At 38.8% G+C, this 18,202-nt stretch overlaps 1 protein-coding gene across 3 annotated transcripts; it reads left to right on the forward strand.

Annotated features, from left to right (window-relative positions):
• Positions 1-19: 19 nt before the first annotated feature.
• F13B (coagulation factor XIII B chain) lies at positions 20-18,172 on the forward strand. Of its 3 annotated transcripts, none has more exons than XM_027806586.2 (12): positions 20-1,055; positions 2,777-2,977; positions 3,492-3,677; positions 4,106-4,282; positions 4,416-4,592; positions 6,278-6,457; positions 6,790-6,888; positions 8,614-8,796; positions 10,634-10,837; positions 11,352-11,534; positions 12,245-12,486; positions 18,154-18,172. In XM_027806586.2, exons 1-11 carry the CDS (start codon positions 974-976, stop codon positions 12,454-12,456), a joined length of 1,884 nt encoding a protein of 627 aa, XP_027662387.1. In that variant the 5' UTR covers positions 20-973; the 3' UTR covers positions 12,457-12,486; positions 18,154-18,172. The 3 variants fall into 3 exon arrangements, with proteins under 3 accessions (XP_027662387.1, XP_027662385.1, XP_027662384.1); XM_027806584.2 differs by lacking the exon at positions 18,154-18,172 and adding an exon at positions 12,966-13,447; XM_027806583.2 differs by lacking the exon at positions 18,154-18,172 and having other exon boundaries at positions 12,245-13,447.
• Positions 18,173-18,202: the final 30 nt, after the last annotated feature.

Here is an 18,202-nt window from a genome sequence, read left to right on the forward strand (position 1 = left end):
TTGATCTGTGATCTGGAGAGGGATAGTCTGGTTTTCAAAACTGGCTACTTTTGGGGGGAGCTCGAGTTTACTTTCTTAGGTTTTGAGGGATTGTGTGTGACTGCAGGAAAAAAATTGTTATAATTCCTACTTCTTTTAAACACCACAAAATTACAGCAGGGTGTTGTAAGGGTGAATTTGGTGATTTGTGAGTGCTTTCTTCCTATCAAGTGAGCAGGGCATACAAGCGTGCATCTCATCTGGCTGAATAGATGGTGCTCATCACAGCAGCTCCCTTAAATTCTGTTCTCTTGTGCCTTGGAATTGTGTTTTCTTGGAGCAAGGCCAAGAAAATACCCCCAGATTTAAAGACTATGCTTTCCAAGGGTGGAATACGATGCTAAATCAACTGGTAGCCATTAGCCAGTTAGGTGGTAATGCATTGTCAAGAGGTTCTTCTTTGTTTGGTTTTGTTTAAAAAAAGACACAAAATGGGCTAGCTGTAGACAACAAAATGCAACAGGCAGATAATAGTAGTGGCTGTGTTCTTCATGGAAGAGCCCCCAGAATGAATAACATACAGAATGCAACTGATAGGGGTAGGCTGGAGGAGGGAAGAGTTTTCAGTTTCCTCTTATTTTGGCCAAGGTAAATAATCTGATAACAGAATGCCCTTTAAACTTGCAACTGAGGAGGTTCTGAGGGGAACAGTATTCAGTTAATTTAAATTGTTCCATAAGCTTGTTGCCTGGTTTCACTGTAAAAAGATATGTTGTCCTCTTTACTGGTGTAAAATATACCGAATGGAAGTTGAATTCTGCAAGTCTGGTGTTAGGGTATTTGGAAAACTAAAATGAATGGAAGTGTTTTCAGTGAAATAAGTTGTTAGAAAATACTGCGGACACTAAGGCATTTGTGAATTCCTTTAAAAATCCAGTTAATTATTTACAAAAGTAATACTTCGGGGAGTTTTCACAAGTGGTGGAAACTGTTCATGGAGACGGTAATGAAGATGAGATTTAAAAGCTGTTTTTTCTTCCTAGTTATGATGTATTCAGGCAAACTCTTTGCAGAAGGTAAATACACCAGATTCTATTGTTAATCAATGTACATTGGATCTAGAACTTGTGGTCTAAGTAACTGAAGTGCAATGTCTTTCATATCTTTACCAAGGGTAAACACTGCTTTTGAAATACATTTTTATTGTGAGATGGCTGATGATCATGGTTCAATTGTCGCTGTAGCTCAGGGCTACAGATTCATGTCTAAACTTCAAAGTAGTATTGAAAGGTTCAGACTTTTGTTCAGAAGAAAATTATTTTAGGATGTATTTAAGTGGTATTGAGGCACTTATACAAATTGCATTTTGTACTATGAAAACATTTTATGTATTGAAGTGTCTTGGTGGTTGAAGTGTTTTGGCTTTACCATGAAGCAAGGGAGTGGAAGTTAAATGGAACCTGCAGAAGCTAATCTAGGGTGGGTTTGCATTTCCTATCCCTTTTTTCATCGGCACTTAATTATTGGGTTTATATAGTTCCACCACTTGAACTGCAAGTTCACAAAGCTGTGGACTGTATATGAAGGTACATCCATTAATTGAAAAGGTGTCCTTTTTTTTGCATTTCATTTTGTATCTACTAATGTATATTCAACTCCAGCATATTTGTTGCAACTACTTCTGTCTTCACTAGAGTTTTGTCCTTATGCAAAGCAGTTGAAATTACACTGATACCCTTTGGAAAGTCAAATGAAAGGTATGTAGGTAGCAACCATTTCTGTCTTAATTACCTAAAAATCTTCAGTACCCCCAGGTTTGTTTGCTTTATTTAGATGTGATACAGCAGCTGTGTGAGGAAGGGAATTATTTAAAAAAAAAAAATTATCTTGGCATTTTTTATTTATTAAAAACACTAAATTTGCAGAGAATTCTAGTAAATGCAGTAAATTCTAGTCACATTATTGCGTGAAGGAGCAATAGTTTGTTATTTCGGTTCTAAAATGTGTAGGGTGAATGCAGCAGTGCCAACTTGTGGGATAATTCTGCCCAATTATAATGAGATTCATAGATGGTGATTAAGTTCGTAAAACTTGATTCTTCAGTATTCTCGTAATGCTATGAAGACAATTTTTGAGACCCAAAGGATAATTTTATAAGAAATCTGAACATAAGTATTGTTTCTTTGTGGTGGGTTTTGGTTTTGGGGTTTTTTGACTTAATACCATATTCAGCACAACTCCCCTTAAAGGTTTTCTCCTATTATTGGTTTGTGTTTTTTTTTTAATTACAGTTCTATTTGTTCTTTCCTTAACCTCCATTTCTTCTTTTCTGGTGACTGTTCTTAAATTCTCTTTCTTCAGTGTGTTTAACCGTTGTATTGCCTCCTGGCAGCTTGTCTCGCTGCTCTGGTAACGTTTGCTGAACTGAGGCGCGATGGCATAGCTAATCTTGACACTGTTGCCATTGGATCTCTGAGCAGGCATCGGTATGCTTACGCAGCAAAGGGGTGCTTATGCTTACACCTTCTGGGCTAAATGCTCAAATACATCAGTTTTGCCAGTTCACGTTAGGAAGTTTTGTTCTGCAGCTGATACTCCTGTGAATCTGAAGAACAAATGCTGATATAATTGTAACATGTCTTAACTTCAGTGAGTCTTACAAGACCCTCCATGCTTGTAAGTAGTCATTCAGCTGTTTGAAAGCCTGGTCAATCCAACTGATAGTAAATAAATTAATGCAAAAAAGTTCATATCTGGTCTGAGATTTTTAGTGAGAAATATATTTGTCTTTTTGCAGAAAAACCTTGTGATTTGCCACACATAGAAAATGGAAAGATTGCCCAGTACTATTATAATTTCAAAAGTTACTATTTCCCTATGCATAAGGAAAAAAAACTTTCCTATTCTTGTATGGTTGGTTATACAACAGAAACTGGGACCCAAGATGGAAGAATAACTTGTACAGCAAAGGGATGGTCTCCAGTGCCACGGTGCTACAGTGAGTTAGCTTTATTAATCTCGTCATTACTTCTAGCAGGAAACTTTTCTGGCTGGATTTCCTGGAACATACGGGAACAGAAATTGCCTAATAGGAGGGATTAAACGTGCAAGTTAGGACAACAAAGTGAAATTAATCCTTTAGGTATATAAACTACATATGTTTATATGTGGAATAATTTTTATAGTAAAACACATTTTAAAGGGTTTACCATATATATTTTTGTAAGAACCCCAAGAAAGCTGCCCAGTTTCCTTATTTTGGGGAAAACTAATGAATAGTTTCCTCTCAGATGTGTATCCTCTAGAGCCTCCCTAGCTCTAGGTTCCTTGGTTGTCATGCTCAGTGTTATTACTATTGGTTTGGTATATTTGATGATTGTAGTAGATTCCTTCAAAAGGTCCAAGAAACAAATTAGATCAGAACAGCTAAAAAAACCCTTCTTTTGCTTGTTAGAGAACAAAAATATTCCATTAATTCATTCTTTCTAACCAAACTGTCTCCTTTCATTTAGAAAAATGTAACAAGCCTCTTTTGGAAAATGGTTTTTTTTATGGTACAGAAATGTACTTCAAAATACACGATGAACTGCGATACAAATGCTATCCAGGCTACCACACTCCAGGTGGTGGTACTGAAGCTACTGTACAATGTCGACCAGAAGGATGGTCCTCCCAGCCAAGCTGTGCTAAAACGTTTGGTAGGGTTCTGCATTTTTCTCCTTCGTAAAGTCTTACATGTATCGAATTCTACTGTTTTTGCTGTACCTGTAGGGCCAGACTGCCTGTCTGAGGAGTACTAATGTGGGTTCTCAGCTGTAACTCCTGGGAAGAAGTTGCCAAATTCCACATGCTGCTAGTTTTGTGAAATTGTATACATAAAATTATACGTAGAAGGAATCGCTATAGATGAAATCATGTTGTTTCAAATAAAACCATTGCCATTCAAACTTTCTTCCCAAATGATGGCTTGTGTAACTTGTGTAAACTACTGCATTTGTAATTATATCTTATTTGCAAAGTTTTTGCCTTGGATATGATCACTGTTAAGGTATATATAATGAAAATTTTACAGTAATTGATCCTTTTGTTTGAAGTTATTAATATGCATATGCTTTACTTATTTAAGAGTCATGTCAAGTTCCCAATTTGCAGCACGGCAGCTACTTCACAGCCCAACAAGAGCTTCGACTGAATGAGAGGCTGCTATATAAATGTGATGAGGGGTATCACACTGCAGGAGGAAACACTACAGAAGAAGCAGTGTGTCTATCATATGGGTGGTCCCTTACTCCAAACTGCACTAGTACGTAATGGGCTGGAAAATAATTCTCCTTAAAATGTGATTTATTCCACAAATGAACAAAAATTTTGCAAAAAGGCTTGTTTTAAAGCTGGAGGGGGGGAAGCCTTTTCACCGCTGTGTGTGTTCTTCCTAGGAATAACTTGCTCCTCTTTGAGTGCAATAGCACATGGAGGTTTCTATCCTGTGAAGAAAATCTATGAAGAGGGAGACGTAGTTCACTTTTTCTGTGAGGAAAATTATTCTGTCAGTGAATTTGACTTAATTCAATGTTATTATTTTGGATGGTATCCAGAGCCTCCGGTGTGTGAAGGTACCTTATTTTTATAGTTTTATCATGTCAAATTCTTAGTGAAAGATGAGCAACTTCTTTCATGAAATGCTTTATCAATACAACATAAAAATATGTTTTTTGTACTAGTTTACCACCTAAATAGAAATCAAGTGTTAGCTGACAGGTATGGAGCAGAGGAGGAAGCAATGAGAATAGGAATTAATTTTCATCTAACAATAGAGCAGATACTGTCTGTTGCTGTTGTTCCTCTGGACATTGTCTTCTGGAGAAGCAAGAATCAACAATTATGCAGAAGTTGTTCAGCCCCTGGAGCTCGAGTTTAACCATGTTCAGGTTACATGAAGGTTTAATGAAGCATGTTTAATCCTGCCTTGTGAGCTGGGAACCTGCCTCTTGAAAGGCATTAAAAATAAAATTTGTAACAAGTTTCTCTTGAATTCTTGGGGATTGTGGTACTTTTCAGAGTACAGCCTCACCAAACTATGTATGTTTTCAACAGAATTAACTAGAAAGGTCATTCTGAGGACTGAACCACACCTTTAGCAATCACTGTCGCTTCCCCAATCATTGAGGGATAACGGACATTCTCAGAAAAGAGACTTTCAAAAGAATGAAAGGTCTACTGAGCCAGGTGAAATACAGTATACAGCAGAAATCAGTATAAATCAATAATTAGGCTAATAGAGAACTTACAATATTGTTCAACATACCTTGATTGTTGTAGGTCATTATTTTATCTTAATGTTGTTCCCTTCATCTGAGCTTTAGGAGATCTCACTGCCTCATGGTAACAAAATCTCTGCTTTATGTGTAAGGTATGCCAGCTGATGATGACGGAGGGTGGGACAATCAATCATTTTTATTGGTTTAAGCTAAATCTAAGATAATCTCTTCTCCAATATATTTTTCTCAGGATTTTTTCCCATGAAGTATGTTTTCTAAACAAAATTTAATAATCATTGTGTGTGATTGATTAACGATTGAGATTAAAAAAGTTATATTTAGCCTTTAAAATTTATAGGTGTGTTAAGCACAGTTTTCAGTAAAATCAGTGTTTTATAATTCCTTTATAGCTAATCTTGTAGAAGAATATGTGATTGAGTACAAAGGTGAAATTCATCTTCCCTTCCTAGCAGGCACAGTAGTATTTAAAATGCACCGGAATCTCCCAATTAAATGGCACATGTTGGGACCCCAGCCCTGTATTTATTCTGATGACACAGCAGGATTTTTTCCTGAGTGAGTGCAGAGAAGGTGGGGTGCTCAGGAGTATGAAAACAAGGCCTAAATCTTGTTTTAAGAATACAGTAATCACAAACTTAATTTCAGGATAGGAAATGGGTTATTTTTATTGCTGCTTTTGTAGCATTAGAATTAATACATAAGCTGCTTTAAATATTATATCAATGGAGGGTATGGGAAATCTCTATTTCCTGAAGTCCTTTAAAGAACACTTTATTAAGTCTCTGTGGAGAAATGACAGATTTTTTTATAGCAGTGCAGTAGCGTAATACTTCTATATTTCTTGAATGCAAAAATCACTTTTTTGTTCTGGTTTCCTATTATTTTAAAGAAAATGAGAGCATTTCTTCTGGATCAACAAAAAATGTTTTTTGAGTGACAGGCTTGCATGCTATATAGTAAAATGAACTGTGTACATGGTTTTGATTAGTGAGAAAAAAATATGCTGCTTTTATTTTCAGATGTAAAAAATAAATGTCCTCCACCACCACTTCCTCCTCATGCCCGTACCATTGCAGTTAGAAGAACATATCGTAATGGAGACAAAGTTACTATACAGTGTCAAAGGACCTTTAAAATAAGAGGATCTGAGGAAATCCAGTGTGAAAAAGGAAAATGGACATCACCCCCTATTTGTATTGGTTAGTACCTTTGTGAAGACTGACAACTGAACTGAAAAGATTCTTCAAACAATGCTTTAATTTTCTGGAGAGCCTCAGTATCCATATCTGCAAAACTGTGTATGCTCTCCTCTGTTCAAATGCTTGAGAGGTAAAGTGTTGCATAATTTGCAGACAATCTGTGTTCACAGTTTAAAGAGAAAGTATGAGCTAGGTGAATTCAGCTGACACCAGTATTGTCTATTTTTCCCCTGGAATACTGATTTTATTACATCTTACAACGCATCAGTGTCTGTTTTGGTATTTGAAAATGAGTTATTTCTGAGAAAACTGGTTCTAAGTTTCTGCTATAGTTATAGGAATGATGGATAAGTGGGCATCTGAGGCACCACCATCAATTGAGGCAGATGCAGAAATGAGAGCAAACAAAACATATCGCAATGAAGATACAGGTAGGAGAACATTGCCTTTCTGTTTAAAAGGGACTTCACTACTCTCCAATGCTATTATAGGTTTTTTATGACTACTCTTACTACTTTTTTGCTATAGTATGTTTCCTTATTCTTGAAAATGTTTGCATGTGCTACAGATGTCAGTGTAGCAGTCTGAATGAATGAAAGGCAGTGGCCTTGTTGCTTGTTCCTGGTGATTGTAAACTACACCTATAAGCTTATTCTGTATTTGTAATTTTATTTCATACCTTAGCATTTACCTTCAGTCATTTTGTACCCTTTCTGTTAATGTTGTTTGAACATGCAAATTCATGAGTATATTGATCTCCTGACCTCCTGCATCAAGATGACCTGACTAGCAGAAGGAGGAAAGGCTGTGGATGTTGTCTACCTGGACCTTTGGCACCGTTTCCCGCAGCACCTCCTGGGGAAACTGGCTGCTCGTGGCTTGGACGGGTGTGCTCTGTGCTGGGTTAAAAGCTGCTGGAGGGCTGAGCCCAGAGAGCGGTGGTGAAAGGAGTTAAATCCCACTGGCAGCCATTCAAGAGCGGTGTGCCCCAGGGCTCCGTACTGGGGACAGTCCTGTTCAATATCTTTATTGACAATCTGGAGGAGGGGACCGAGTGCACCCTCAGTGAGTTTGCAGAGGACACCAAGCTGGGGGGGAGTGCTGATCTGCTGGAGGTCAGGCTGGCTCTGCAGGGGGGTCTGGGCAGGCTGGCTCTGCAGGGGGGTTGGACTGATGGGCTGAGGCCAGCTGTATGAGGTTCAACAAGGAACATTGCTGGGTCCTGCACTTGGGGCACAACAGCCCCACACAACGCTACAGGCGGGGGGAGGGGCGGCTGGAAAGCTGCCTGGCCAAAAAGGACCTGAGCTTGTTGATCAACAGCCACCTGAACAGGAGCCAGCAGTGTGCCCAGGTGGCCAAGCAGCCCGACAGCACCCTGGCTTGTACCAGACACAGTGTGGCCAGCAGGGCTGGGGAAGCGATAGTCCCCCAGTACGCAGCACTGGTGAGGCCGCACCTGGAATCCTGTGGCTGGTTCTGGGCCCCTCACTGCAGGAGGGACACTGAGGGGCTGGAGCGTGTCCAGAGATGGGCAACGAGGCTGGGGAAGGGGCTGGAGCACAAGGTCTGTGAGGAGCAGCTGAGGGAACTGGGGGTGTTTAGTCTGGAGAAGAGAGGATCTTGCTGCTCTCCGCAGCTCCCTGGCAGGAGGCTGTAGGCAGGTGGGGGTTGGTCTTTCCCAGACAGCAAGCAACAAGACAAGAGGAAACAGCCTCCGGTTGTGCCAGGGGAGGTTTAGATCGGATATTAGGAAAAATGTCTTCACAGACAGGGAGGTGATGCATTGGAACAGGCTGCCCAGGGAGGCGGTGGAATCACCATCCCTGGAGGTGTTTAAAAAACCTCATGGATGTGGTGCTTAAGGACATGGTTTAGTGATGGGCTTGGCAGGCCTGGGTTAACGGTTGGACCTGATGATCTCAAATGGCTTTTCTGACCTAACCGGTCCTATGATTCTATGAAATAGAATGCCTGTTTGCAATTCAGTAAGGCAAGTGTAGTGTTTCTGAAAATGAAATTTGAAAAAGAAACAATATTGGTTTACGTTTTCTTTGTACGTAACTTTTTTGCTCCATCTATTATAAGTCTGATACATTTGCCAGTGTTAACGTTGTTTTAAAGATCTAATTACCTATCTCCTTACCTCGTGTCAGAAATGCAGCAAGACTGTACCTCTCCACCTGGGATTAAAAATGGTGGTGTACTCGGTCCGTTACTGACAAGTTACAAAAATGGTTCCTCAGTAGAATATGTTTGTCAGCATTTGCATTTTTTGGATGGACCTAGTACTGTTTACTGTGAGCAAGGAAACTGGACGGAACCACCAGCTTGCTTGGGTATGTCTTGTAAGAAAAAGAAAGTGTCATATGTAATCTAGAAAGGTAAAACTGGAAAGGACTTCTAGATAATCCTTTCATAACTGCCTTTTCTCTTTCAGTTGAGTTAATAAAGATTCCAGAAACATGAAGATGAACCAAAATCAAACACGCCTAGGCCACTCCTGCTGGGTGTCCTCTGGCCTGTTCTTACAAACACCCAGTTAAACAGATTCCTCTGTTTTCCTGAGCGAGCTATTTAGAACATAAAGAATCCTCCTAGGTAACAGGGATAGCTAATTTCTGCTCCCATGTTCTTTCAGTGAATTCCTTCCTACCCTTCATAGATGTTTAGAAGGAATGACTGTAGCCATTGCCAAAATGGCTTTTAGATACAAGTAACAAGGAACACAATGATTTCTTGGACTTACATTTTTAAACCTTCAACCTTTGTTTTTATTATGTGTCTTTATATCTATCATTTCATTCTGGACTTTCTAATTTCTCCATGTTGCTCTTAAGTATGCTGTTCAAAACGATGTATAAAACTTCCATTAGGAATTTATCAATACTAGCAGGAATACAATTTCTGATGCTCTACAAGAGTTGTTTGTTTGCCTTTCTTTCCTTCCTGTAATGAAATAATTCTGGTTTACTAGCCTCCTTTGTTAAATTGACTCACTTTAAGTTTGTAATCTTCTCTGAAAATGCAGATAAACAACCAGTTCAGTTTTAATTACTTATTTTAAAATGAATAAAACGTGCCTTGTCTGGATTGAAACATCCAGATCAACATTCTTGGATCTGAATACTCAAATTCAACAAATCCTGTGAAATAATGAGAACTCATTTCCTATGAGTGTTATTTGTCTCCTAAGCATCCAAATAACCACAATATCCTTTCCATGCTTTCATAGATTTCTTTTGAACCCTTAGCTAATCAGACCAGAGCAAGCACATACTGTAGTTAATTTCAGGAAAATATCCATACCAATTTGTTTTCATGGTGCTGTCATCAGGATGGATAATTTGATGACAGCTGATCCTCAGCAGAGCATTAATAAGGCCTCGATCAGGCAGTGATTCTTGTGAACTTGTAGAAATGCATTTTTATAACTGTCCCCCTGTCAGGCTTTACTGAAGTTGAACAATGGTTTCAAAAGTTAATGAGGTTAACTGTCTAATGGAAAGCTAGGCTACCTGATGTGATCCTGGCACTAAATTTTAAGAAAAGTCTCAGAAAACAATGAAACCAATATTGAATAACCTGAAAAAGCCCAGAGAAGTATACAAAACTTCCAGAAGGTTTTTGGAAGGTCGGTGAATTCTTTTAACAATGGCAAAACAAAGCAAAAAAGCAAAGAAAATGAAATTGTCAAAACACTTCCTTAGGTAGTAGTTTAAATTTTACTGTATGTTAACTACTACTGCCTTCAAAGGGCTTACCAAATCTGTCAGCCAGATCTGATGGGTCAATTTTGATGGATGACTACTTTAATTATAAAAAATCCTTTCAAGTTACAGTAAGGAAGTTATTTTCTTCTTGAATGGTAAACCTAGGCTGCCATATGTTTACAAATACTTGTAGAAACCAGGTTTGTTCAGAAGTGTGTGTGTTCTGGGGTTTACTCTTCCCAGTTTAGGCTTTTTTTTTTTTTTTAACATGTTATCATGTTATTTTTGTTACTTTGGGTCATTTTTTTTACATTTGCATTCTTTTTTATGCATCTATAGTTCTTGCAATATTTGAAAATATTTTAGAATTATTGATACAGACTCCTCTTTCTTGACCCCTACAAAAGGGAGCTAAGAAATCATGTAAGGTTGCGTTTTATTGAAGTACACTTTTATTTCCTAGAACCGTGCAGTCTTAACGTAACTGATATGAACAGCAGCAATATAGAATTGAAATGGAGACAGGAAGAATTAATTTTCCTACATGGCGATCTCATAGAGTTTGAATGTAAACAGGGATACAGTTTTCTCCAGACTACCATTCCCTCTCCTGGACGGACACAGTGTAACCATGGCAGACTAAAATACCCAAAATGCATTATGCAAGGTAAAACAATACTTTTTTTTTTTATATTCCTTTTTAAATTGATCCATCTCAAACATATCTAGAAACAACTTCCTTTGGCAGTGTGGGCCTAGAATCTGTTGTGAATAATAGATGTTTAGGAATCAACAACACAGCTACCCTTGCACAAGACAGCTGTATTATTAAATATATCCAAGCATGGAAAACCAGTACACCTTCCTTTGACGGTGAAGGCTGTAGGAAGGAGGCAGGAGCTCTTCTTCAAGCCCAGGGAACTCAAAGCTCTGCAGAAAGACAGCTATAAACAATTCAATGTGCCCAAGGATGTCTTATGGTTACACTTAAGCAGGAGATTGCATTCTGCATTTCTTATGGCTGGCATAAAGCTGGAGATTGCATCCTGATCTGAAACATAATAAAGTAGTAAGAAAGTACACAGAGCTGCTAAATATCTAGTGTTGACAGGCATTTCAAACTGCTGATTTGTTAGTTGCTTGAGCTGAATATTTCTCAGATGTTTTTAATGTTATTCCAGCTCCTACAGAAAAATGTGACTCTCCCCCTTCTATTGTGAACGGAGCTCTTACTCGCCCACCTCTGACCCAGTATGACAATGGTTCTTCAGTTCAGTATAGTTGCTCTGACTATCACTTTTTGGAAGGATCTGAGAGAATCTACTGTTCTGAAGGACAGTGGACTTCACCACCAGTTTGTATAGGTAGGTGTGATAAGATAAATAAGTGTTTATTTCTCTCTGTAATTCATAGAATCATAGAATAGTTTGGAAGTGACCTTTAAAGGTCATCTAGTCCAACCCCCTGCAATAAACAGGGACATCTTCAACTGCGTCAGGTTCCTCAGAGCCCTGTCCAAACTGACCTCAAATATTTCCAGAGATGGGGCATCTACCACCTCTCTGGGCAACCTGTGCCAGTGCTTCACCACCCTCATTGTAAAAAAATTGTTCCTTATATTAATTCTAAATTCACCCTCTTTTAGTTTAAAACCATTACTCCTTGTCCTATCGCTACAGGCCCTAGCAAAACATCTGCCCCCATCTTTCTTACAAGCCCCTATTAAGTATTGAAAGGCTGCCGTAAGGTCTCCCCTGAGCCTTCTCTTCTCCAGGCTGAACAACCCCAACTCACTATATTCACATAGTTACAATTTATAAATCGAGTATTGTCAACTAGGACTTGATCTCACCTTCATTTTTTTTCAGGTAGAGATGAAAGTTTTAATAGAAGCAAGTGTAAGTTTGGCTATTTTCTTAAATATGGCATACCTGCAGCATGCAAAAATACAGCGATATAATTTATGCTATATTAAGAGAATGGCAAATAATTTAGTCTTACTGTAGACTACTCAAAATTATGCTATTTCAAAAATAATCGATTTATTAACACTGATCAAATCTCTCTTCTTTAGAGCCATGTACGTTGTCAAAAAATGAAATGGAGAAAAATAATGTGCTGCTGCAAGAGTTCTATAAGAATCAAGTTTATTTTTATCATGGAGATTATGTTGGATTTTACTGTAAGCAGAACCATTTTGGAGCAGAATCTGGTACAACTTTATTTCAAGTGCAGTGTAAGAGAGGACAGCTGACATATCCGAGGTGTATTGAAAGAGCAAAATAAGTATGGACTTTAGGAAAGCCTATAGGAAAGGTATGTACACGTTCTCAATCTAGTATTAACAGCTGAACCTTGTATTTTCAAGACCACTACAGTCAGCTTTGAGAAATGAGTGTTCAGTGGCATTGTTGGGTCTGAGCTGAAGGGGGAGGGAAGTGAAAGTTCTTTGTGGTATGAGGACTGGGAATGCAGCAGAAGGATGTGAATTGGCATACGGGTGGAAAAAATAGGATGAAATAACTTTGTAAGGTTTACAGTGATAAACTTGAGATGCATCACAATCTGGAGGACTTGAACAAAGCACCACAAGGAGAAGCTGCTGAGCAAGTAATGACCTTTGTGAGGATATTTGTGATTTTGATACTATGAGTGCTTTAGTGACTACAGAATATAGCTAAATTGCGATTTAATTTCATGCCCTTCAAATGGATGTTAAACTCCTAATTTTACAGTGGGAAAGGAGAGGCCTATTATTTTGTACATCTTAACAGCACTCGTGTCTCCTTTTGCAGATAAGAAGCCTCTATAGGACAAGGCTTTGAAAGAAAAAAAACATGTAAAAAGAAAAGTTTAAGGGATTGGTGAAAACATTTAAAATTGAAAAATATGCAAAATCTACTGAGTAGGTTTTTATTATTGGAAGAAAAATATTCAAGAAAACATCTTTTGCTAATTGAGAACACTGAAATTATTAAAATATCTAGTCCAGCTACTGTGGATGATTTCCTATGACACTTAAACATTGGTACTTTTGGAGCTCTGTCTGTGAACGTGTGTGACTGAAGATATGAAGATAATCCAGGAAAATGGACAGTTTGCCTTGCATCCATGTTAGTATATTTTAATAAAAAAATCACTATAAGGATTTCTTCTGTATTTTATGTCTAAATCACATCTTTCTGTGATATTGTTGCATGTACTGTGTTCTGTATGGTTTTCCAAGGCTTTGGTGAGTGCTACATGAATAAATAAAAAAAGAAATTAAAGCATTAAAGGAATACAAAACTTCTGCTTATTTAATCAAAACCCAGTCAACCATTTCGTGGGGGAAAAAAGAGGTTGATAAAAATAGCATTTTACATGCTATTTACAATAGCCCTCCAAAATGCTTTCAAAAGATTAAAAAGTCATTGCTTTGTAAAGTGGTATTTAAAAATGAAGACAAATAACAATGAGATTTAGTAATTTAACATAACGAACTTTCAGTGTGTGACTTGTAGATCTGAACTAGATGTTCACTACCGCTTTTATTTCTAGGTTATGTTATGAGAAGCACTTGTAATGTGAGTTGGTGAGTCTTTCTCAGTTAAGAAATAATGTAAGAAAGCAGTTAAACAAAATGATTGGTGAAAAGTTTTTAACCAGTAAGTTTTGGTGTATTGAGTGTTGTTACCTTAATAGCTGCCATTTAGGCTTGCTGTGCATCCAGAAACTATTTGTTCTGAGCCAAATACATAGGAATTCATCTCAGTCTCTTGAGTTTTTACATCTTAATCATTTCTGTGTCTGTGAAAGATAGAAACCCCCCTCTATTTCCTTTGAACGTGAAGGGTGTGGTAAGGTATGCACGTGATATAATTGAAGCTCTCCAGGTATACTAGTCAAGGAGCTCTGTGCTTGATCACCTTTGGTTAGATCAGGCTGAGACCCTAAATCTGTAGCCTTGACCATACCACAGAGATCAAACCGGTTTCCATGATCTGGAAGCTCTGTTCAGAGCAGGGATGGGGGCGTGCTCTTTAGCCTTGGTGCCCTTCCAGACCTGATGGTGTCAGCATCTTCTCAGTTGTTTCGTAACACTACCCTGTGCTAGTGTATTTAATTATTTTGTTCTTGGTTTTTTTTGCAGCATGTTCAGAACAGCATCCAGGTATCTTCTCTGGTAAAAAGAACGTGGGTTTCTTTCATTTTCCCCTTCTCAATTTTCTTGCATGAATTATTTGAAAACAAACTTTGTTGCTTGCAGTTTGAAATCTCAGGCTATGTTATTTCTGTTAATTAGCACAACAGAATTAAGTGGGGAAAAAATGAGAGTTATAGCTTGGGTTTCAAAATCTGAAAAATCTCAAATATCTGTATGAAAGATCAAAAAAAAGATTTACAATGTGAACATTGCAAAACCAACTGAACACGGAATTCTTAAAGAAGTTAATGAAAACACAGTAAACAATGAAGTTGCTTTTTGGAAGGTAGGGAAGCTTTGTTAATTTCTTTTCTGCTTCTTTTCTACTACCTTAATTTTCGCAGAATAAGTTCACGCCAAAGGCCGTGTGGGAAGGTACAGATCAGCTACACGCGCTGCTGTGCTAGCGGGGAAGCTGCTGCAGGCTCACAGCTCGGGCATGCTGTTGTCCTGGGGGGGCTAGGAAGCTGAAAGCGCATCTGCCAAAACTCTGTGCTCCCCGCGTCTGGAATGTACAGTGTGAGTGAGGGCCAGTGATGTACAAGCCCAGGAACGTTTCTGACCTCCAAAGTGTATTTGGAAGCAGAGACAGAACTTTTATCTTTGACAGTATTTTCTTATACTTACCAAACAGTGGTGCTAGAATAACTTTCAGAATAACCATCAACATACCAAAGACCTTAATTTCAACCTTTAACAGTCTTGAACTTTTGCTGGCTTTCTGCCTAGGTAGTAATGGAACTGCAGAATAAGAATCAGGTTGCTCAGGACTCTGCCTGAGTTTTTAATATCTTCAGGGAGATGTTTTCTAACCTATTCAAATGACTGTCTACCCTAGTGGTGAATCTTTTTTTCTAATATCTAACTGATATTAGATAATAGATATTAATATCTAACTGGAACTTCTTTTGCTGTGCATTTGTCTCTGTTGTCTTTCATCCTGTTACTATGCATCTCTGGGAAGAGTATGGCTCCATCTTCTCTGTATTCTCCCATTAGGAAACCAAAACCAGAAACAAGGTCTCCTCTCAGCCTTCTCTTTTTAAGAAATATTCAGAAAAGAACGTGGGGTTTTTTTGGTCATATGAGGCATAATAAAAATCATTATTTTATGCTTCTGTTGGTGCCTCTCCTTGTGTAGCAGAGCCTTCCAGTACCCTCAGAATGGCAATAGATCTCAACTCTGACGTTTCACAGTGACAGCGGTGGCTTGGGGGTAGGTAGATGTTATAACATTTCTGCAGCAAGATTGGATTGTGCACATTTCTTCAAGATCAGCCCTTTATGTGTTATCGCAGAATACTTTGGGGACCTTTAAAGATCATCTAGTTCCAACCCTGCTGCCATGGGCAGGGACACCTTCCACCAGACCAGGCTGCTCAGAGCCCCATCCAGCCTGGCCTGGAACACTGCCAGGGATGGAGCATCCACAGCTGCTCTGGGCAGCCTGTGCCAGTGTCTCACCACCCTCACTGTAAAAAAATTTCTTCCTTATATTCAGTCTAAATCCACTCTCAGTTAAAACCATTCTTCCGTCACAACAGAGAGGCCTTTCCTCTTGCCTTACAACCTCGCATTCTTGTGTTTTTTGCAAACATCAGCTGAAAAGGCATTTGGATTTATTTTTGCAGACTGTAATTTCTGTTTTCCAGTTAAGTTCTCACCTCTGTAGTACATAATACTATGTAGTACATTGTATATAGGCTTTGATCTGGATGTGAAGTTGCAGTTGGGGCGCTTCCTGCAGCAGCCTGTTTTCGGTGCTCTGCACACTGGTTCGGACTGGCACGATTTAACCAAGCTGAACCTGTTGCCCAGTAAAGTTTCAACAACTTATATTGGCTTTAAAATGTTTGATGTACTGAAGCTGGTGGGCTTGTGGCCCACACCTGTTGCCTTTGGGGAGCTCTGAATGAAGCATGAGAATATTTGGTAAATGTAAGAAGACCCTTCTCTCTAAAGGGCACGACTGGGGAATATGGATGGAAAGGAGTTAAAAGTCAGTCTCCAGAACATTTGGGAGTAGAATTCACAGCAATTTCCTGTGTTTTAATAAGTGGTACTTTACTTTCTGGAGTCCTGTTAGGAAGTTTCTGGGTTATAAAGTCACACAGGTATCAATAGCCTCTGACACAATATCTGCTATCAGAGGGGGAAGATAGTTGTCTTGGGGGATTTTGGGTAGAGTGGATACAAAAGCAGTGCTACATGACTCAGTGGTGTATAATTTAATAATTTTCCCCCCTTTTTTGTTGTTCTTAGTGCTATGCTAAAAGTGAACATTCCTAAGTGAGGGACCAGTCTTCCTGAAATCACAGGATTAGAAAGTGGGGAAGAAGTGAGACAAAGATTGGACTCAGAGTGAAATCCAAAAAGCTTTGTTATATACTCTTTGTGGGGTTTGTTTTATATTGCAAAACTGCCAGGATTCCATAAACAATAGTGCTTAAGGTCATGTTGGACTAGTATGTAAGAATCTAAAATACAAATAAATGCTATATGCCTCTAGAAATACTACTTGCATGCTTATATTCCTGGTTTTCTCTAAGGAATGTGCTTAGTTCCTTTAAAAAATTGTTAATATAGGTTGTTAATATTGCATACTTGTCACTGAGACCTTTGTGGACTTATATTTACAAAAAAGCCAGTCTGCAAGGTGCTTTGAAGTTCTGCTAGTTGTATGATGTGGCATATCAGTGATGATGAAATTCATTTGGTGTATGTAGTCATAGCAATGTCTGTTGGTCCTCAGATGGATGTTATCATTCAGTAAACAAAACAATGCCATGTCTGTTTTTGAAGGTAGGAAAAACAAAGTCAATTGCTATGTTAGTTAATATTGTATTTCACGTTAGTTCCTAGCAGCAAGTGCATGGGGGCGGGGTGGAGGGGGTGGGGTGTGGGGTGGGTGGGGGAGAGAAAAAAGAGAATGTCTTGAGAAAGAAGCTTGTGTAAGAAACTCCACAGAAAATCATCTTGAGAATGATCTTTGTCGTGTGAGGGTGGAACTCAATTCAGTCACAGTTGTCCCACTGGTGCAACCCAGTAAATATAATTTTTTGCCATGGCTAATGAAAAACACAGGCTCTGCATTGACTTGACGGCATGGGATCTCTGAGCTTGCCTGTGTTTGTCTTAGGCTCATTTTAGCTTGTTCAGCTGTGATAGCAATCACCCCCTTAGCTGTCTAAGCATGTTTTAGTTTATCTTTAATTTGTAGGATCGTAGAATAGTTTGAGTTGGAAGGGACCCTTAAAGATCACCTAGTCTAACGCCCTGCCCCAGGCAGGGGCACTTTCCACTAGCTCGGGTTGCTCAAAGCCCCGTCCAGTCCAGCTGTGGTTCACTGTGGTGTTCCCCTCCTGCCTTGCTGGCCTCCTTGAGAAAGACTGGTGCTGTCAACCAGAGGAGCAGTGGAAGGATGCGTGTAACGTACTAGTACAGTTTTTCTGTAAAACACTTAAAAATTTGCATTGCTGAGGCTTTCTTGCATTAACTTGGACTATGAATTTTAGCATTATTGGAATAGGACTAACATAACTTGTATTTTTATTAGGCTGTTAAAATCTTAAGCAAACTGATAATAAATTACGGGTTTCACATGCAAGGTGGTTTTGACCATAATAAAATCTGAAGTCATAACACTTGGAAAGCGAAGTGCATTATACTGTACATTATAAACACACCGTGAGGTTTTGGTCATGGGTTTCGTAATGCTTCTGTGTCAGTTCAGTCTGAAATGTTTTGTGAAAGTATTGAAGTCTTTTTGCAACAACTGCATAATTTTATCTGTACAGATTGGATACTGTCTTGCAAGAAAATTGGGAGGAGATTGCACGGACAGTC

This window comes from Falco cherrug, chromosome 12 (assembly GCF_023634085.1).
Source record: "Falco cherrug isolate bFalChe1 chromosome 12, bFalChe1.pri, whole genome shotgun sequence".
Classification (NCBI taxonomy): domain Eukaryota; kingdom Metazoa; phylum Chordata; class Aves; order Falconiformes; family Falconidae; genus Falco; species Falco cherrug.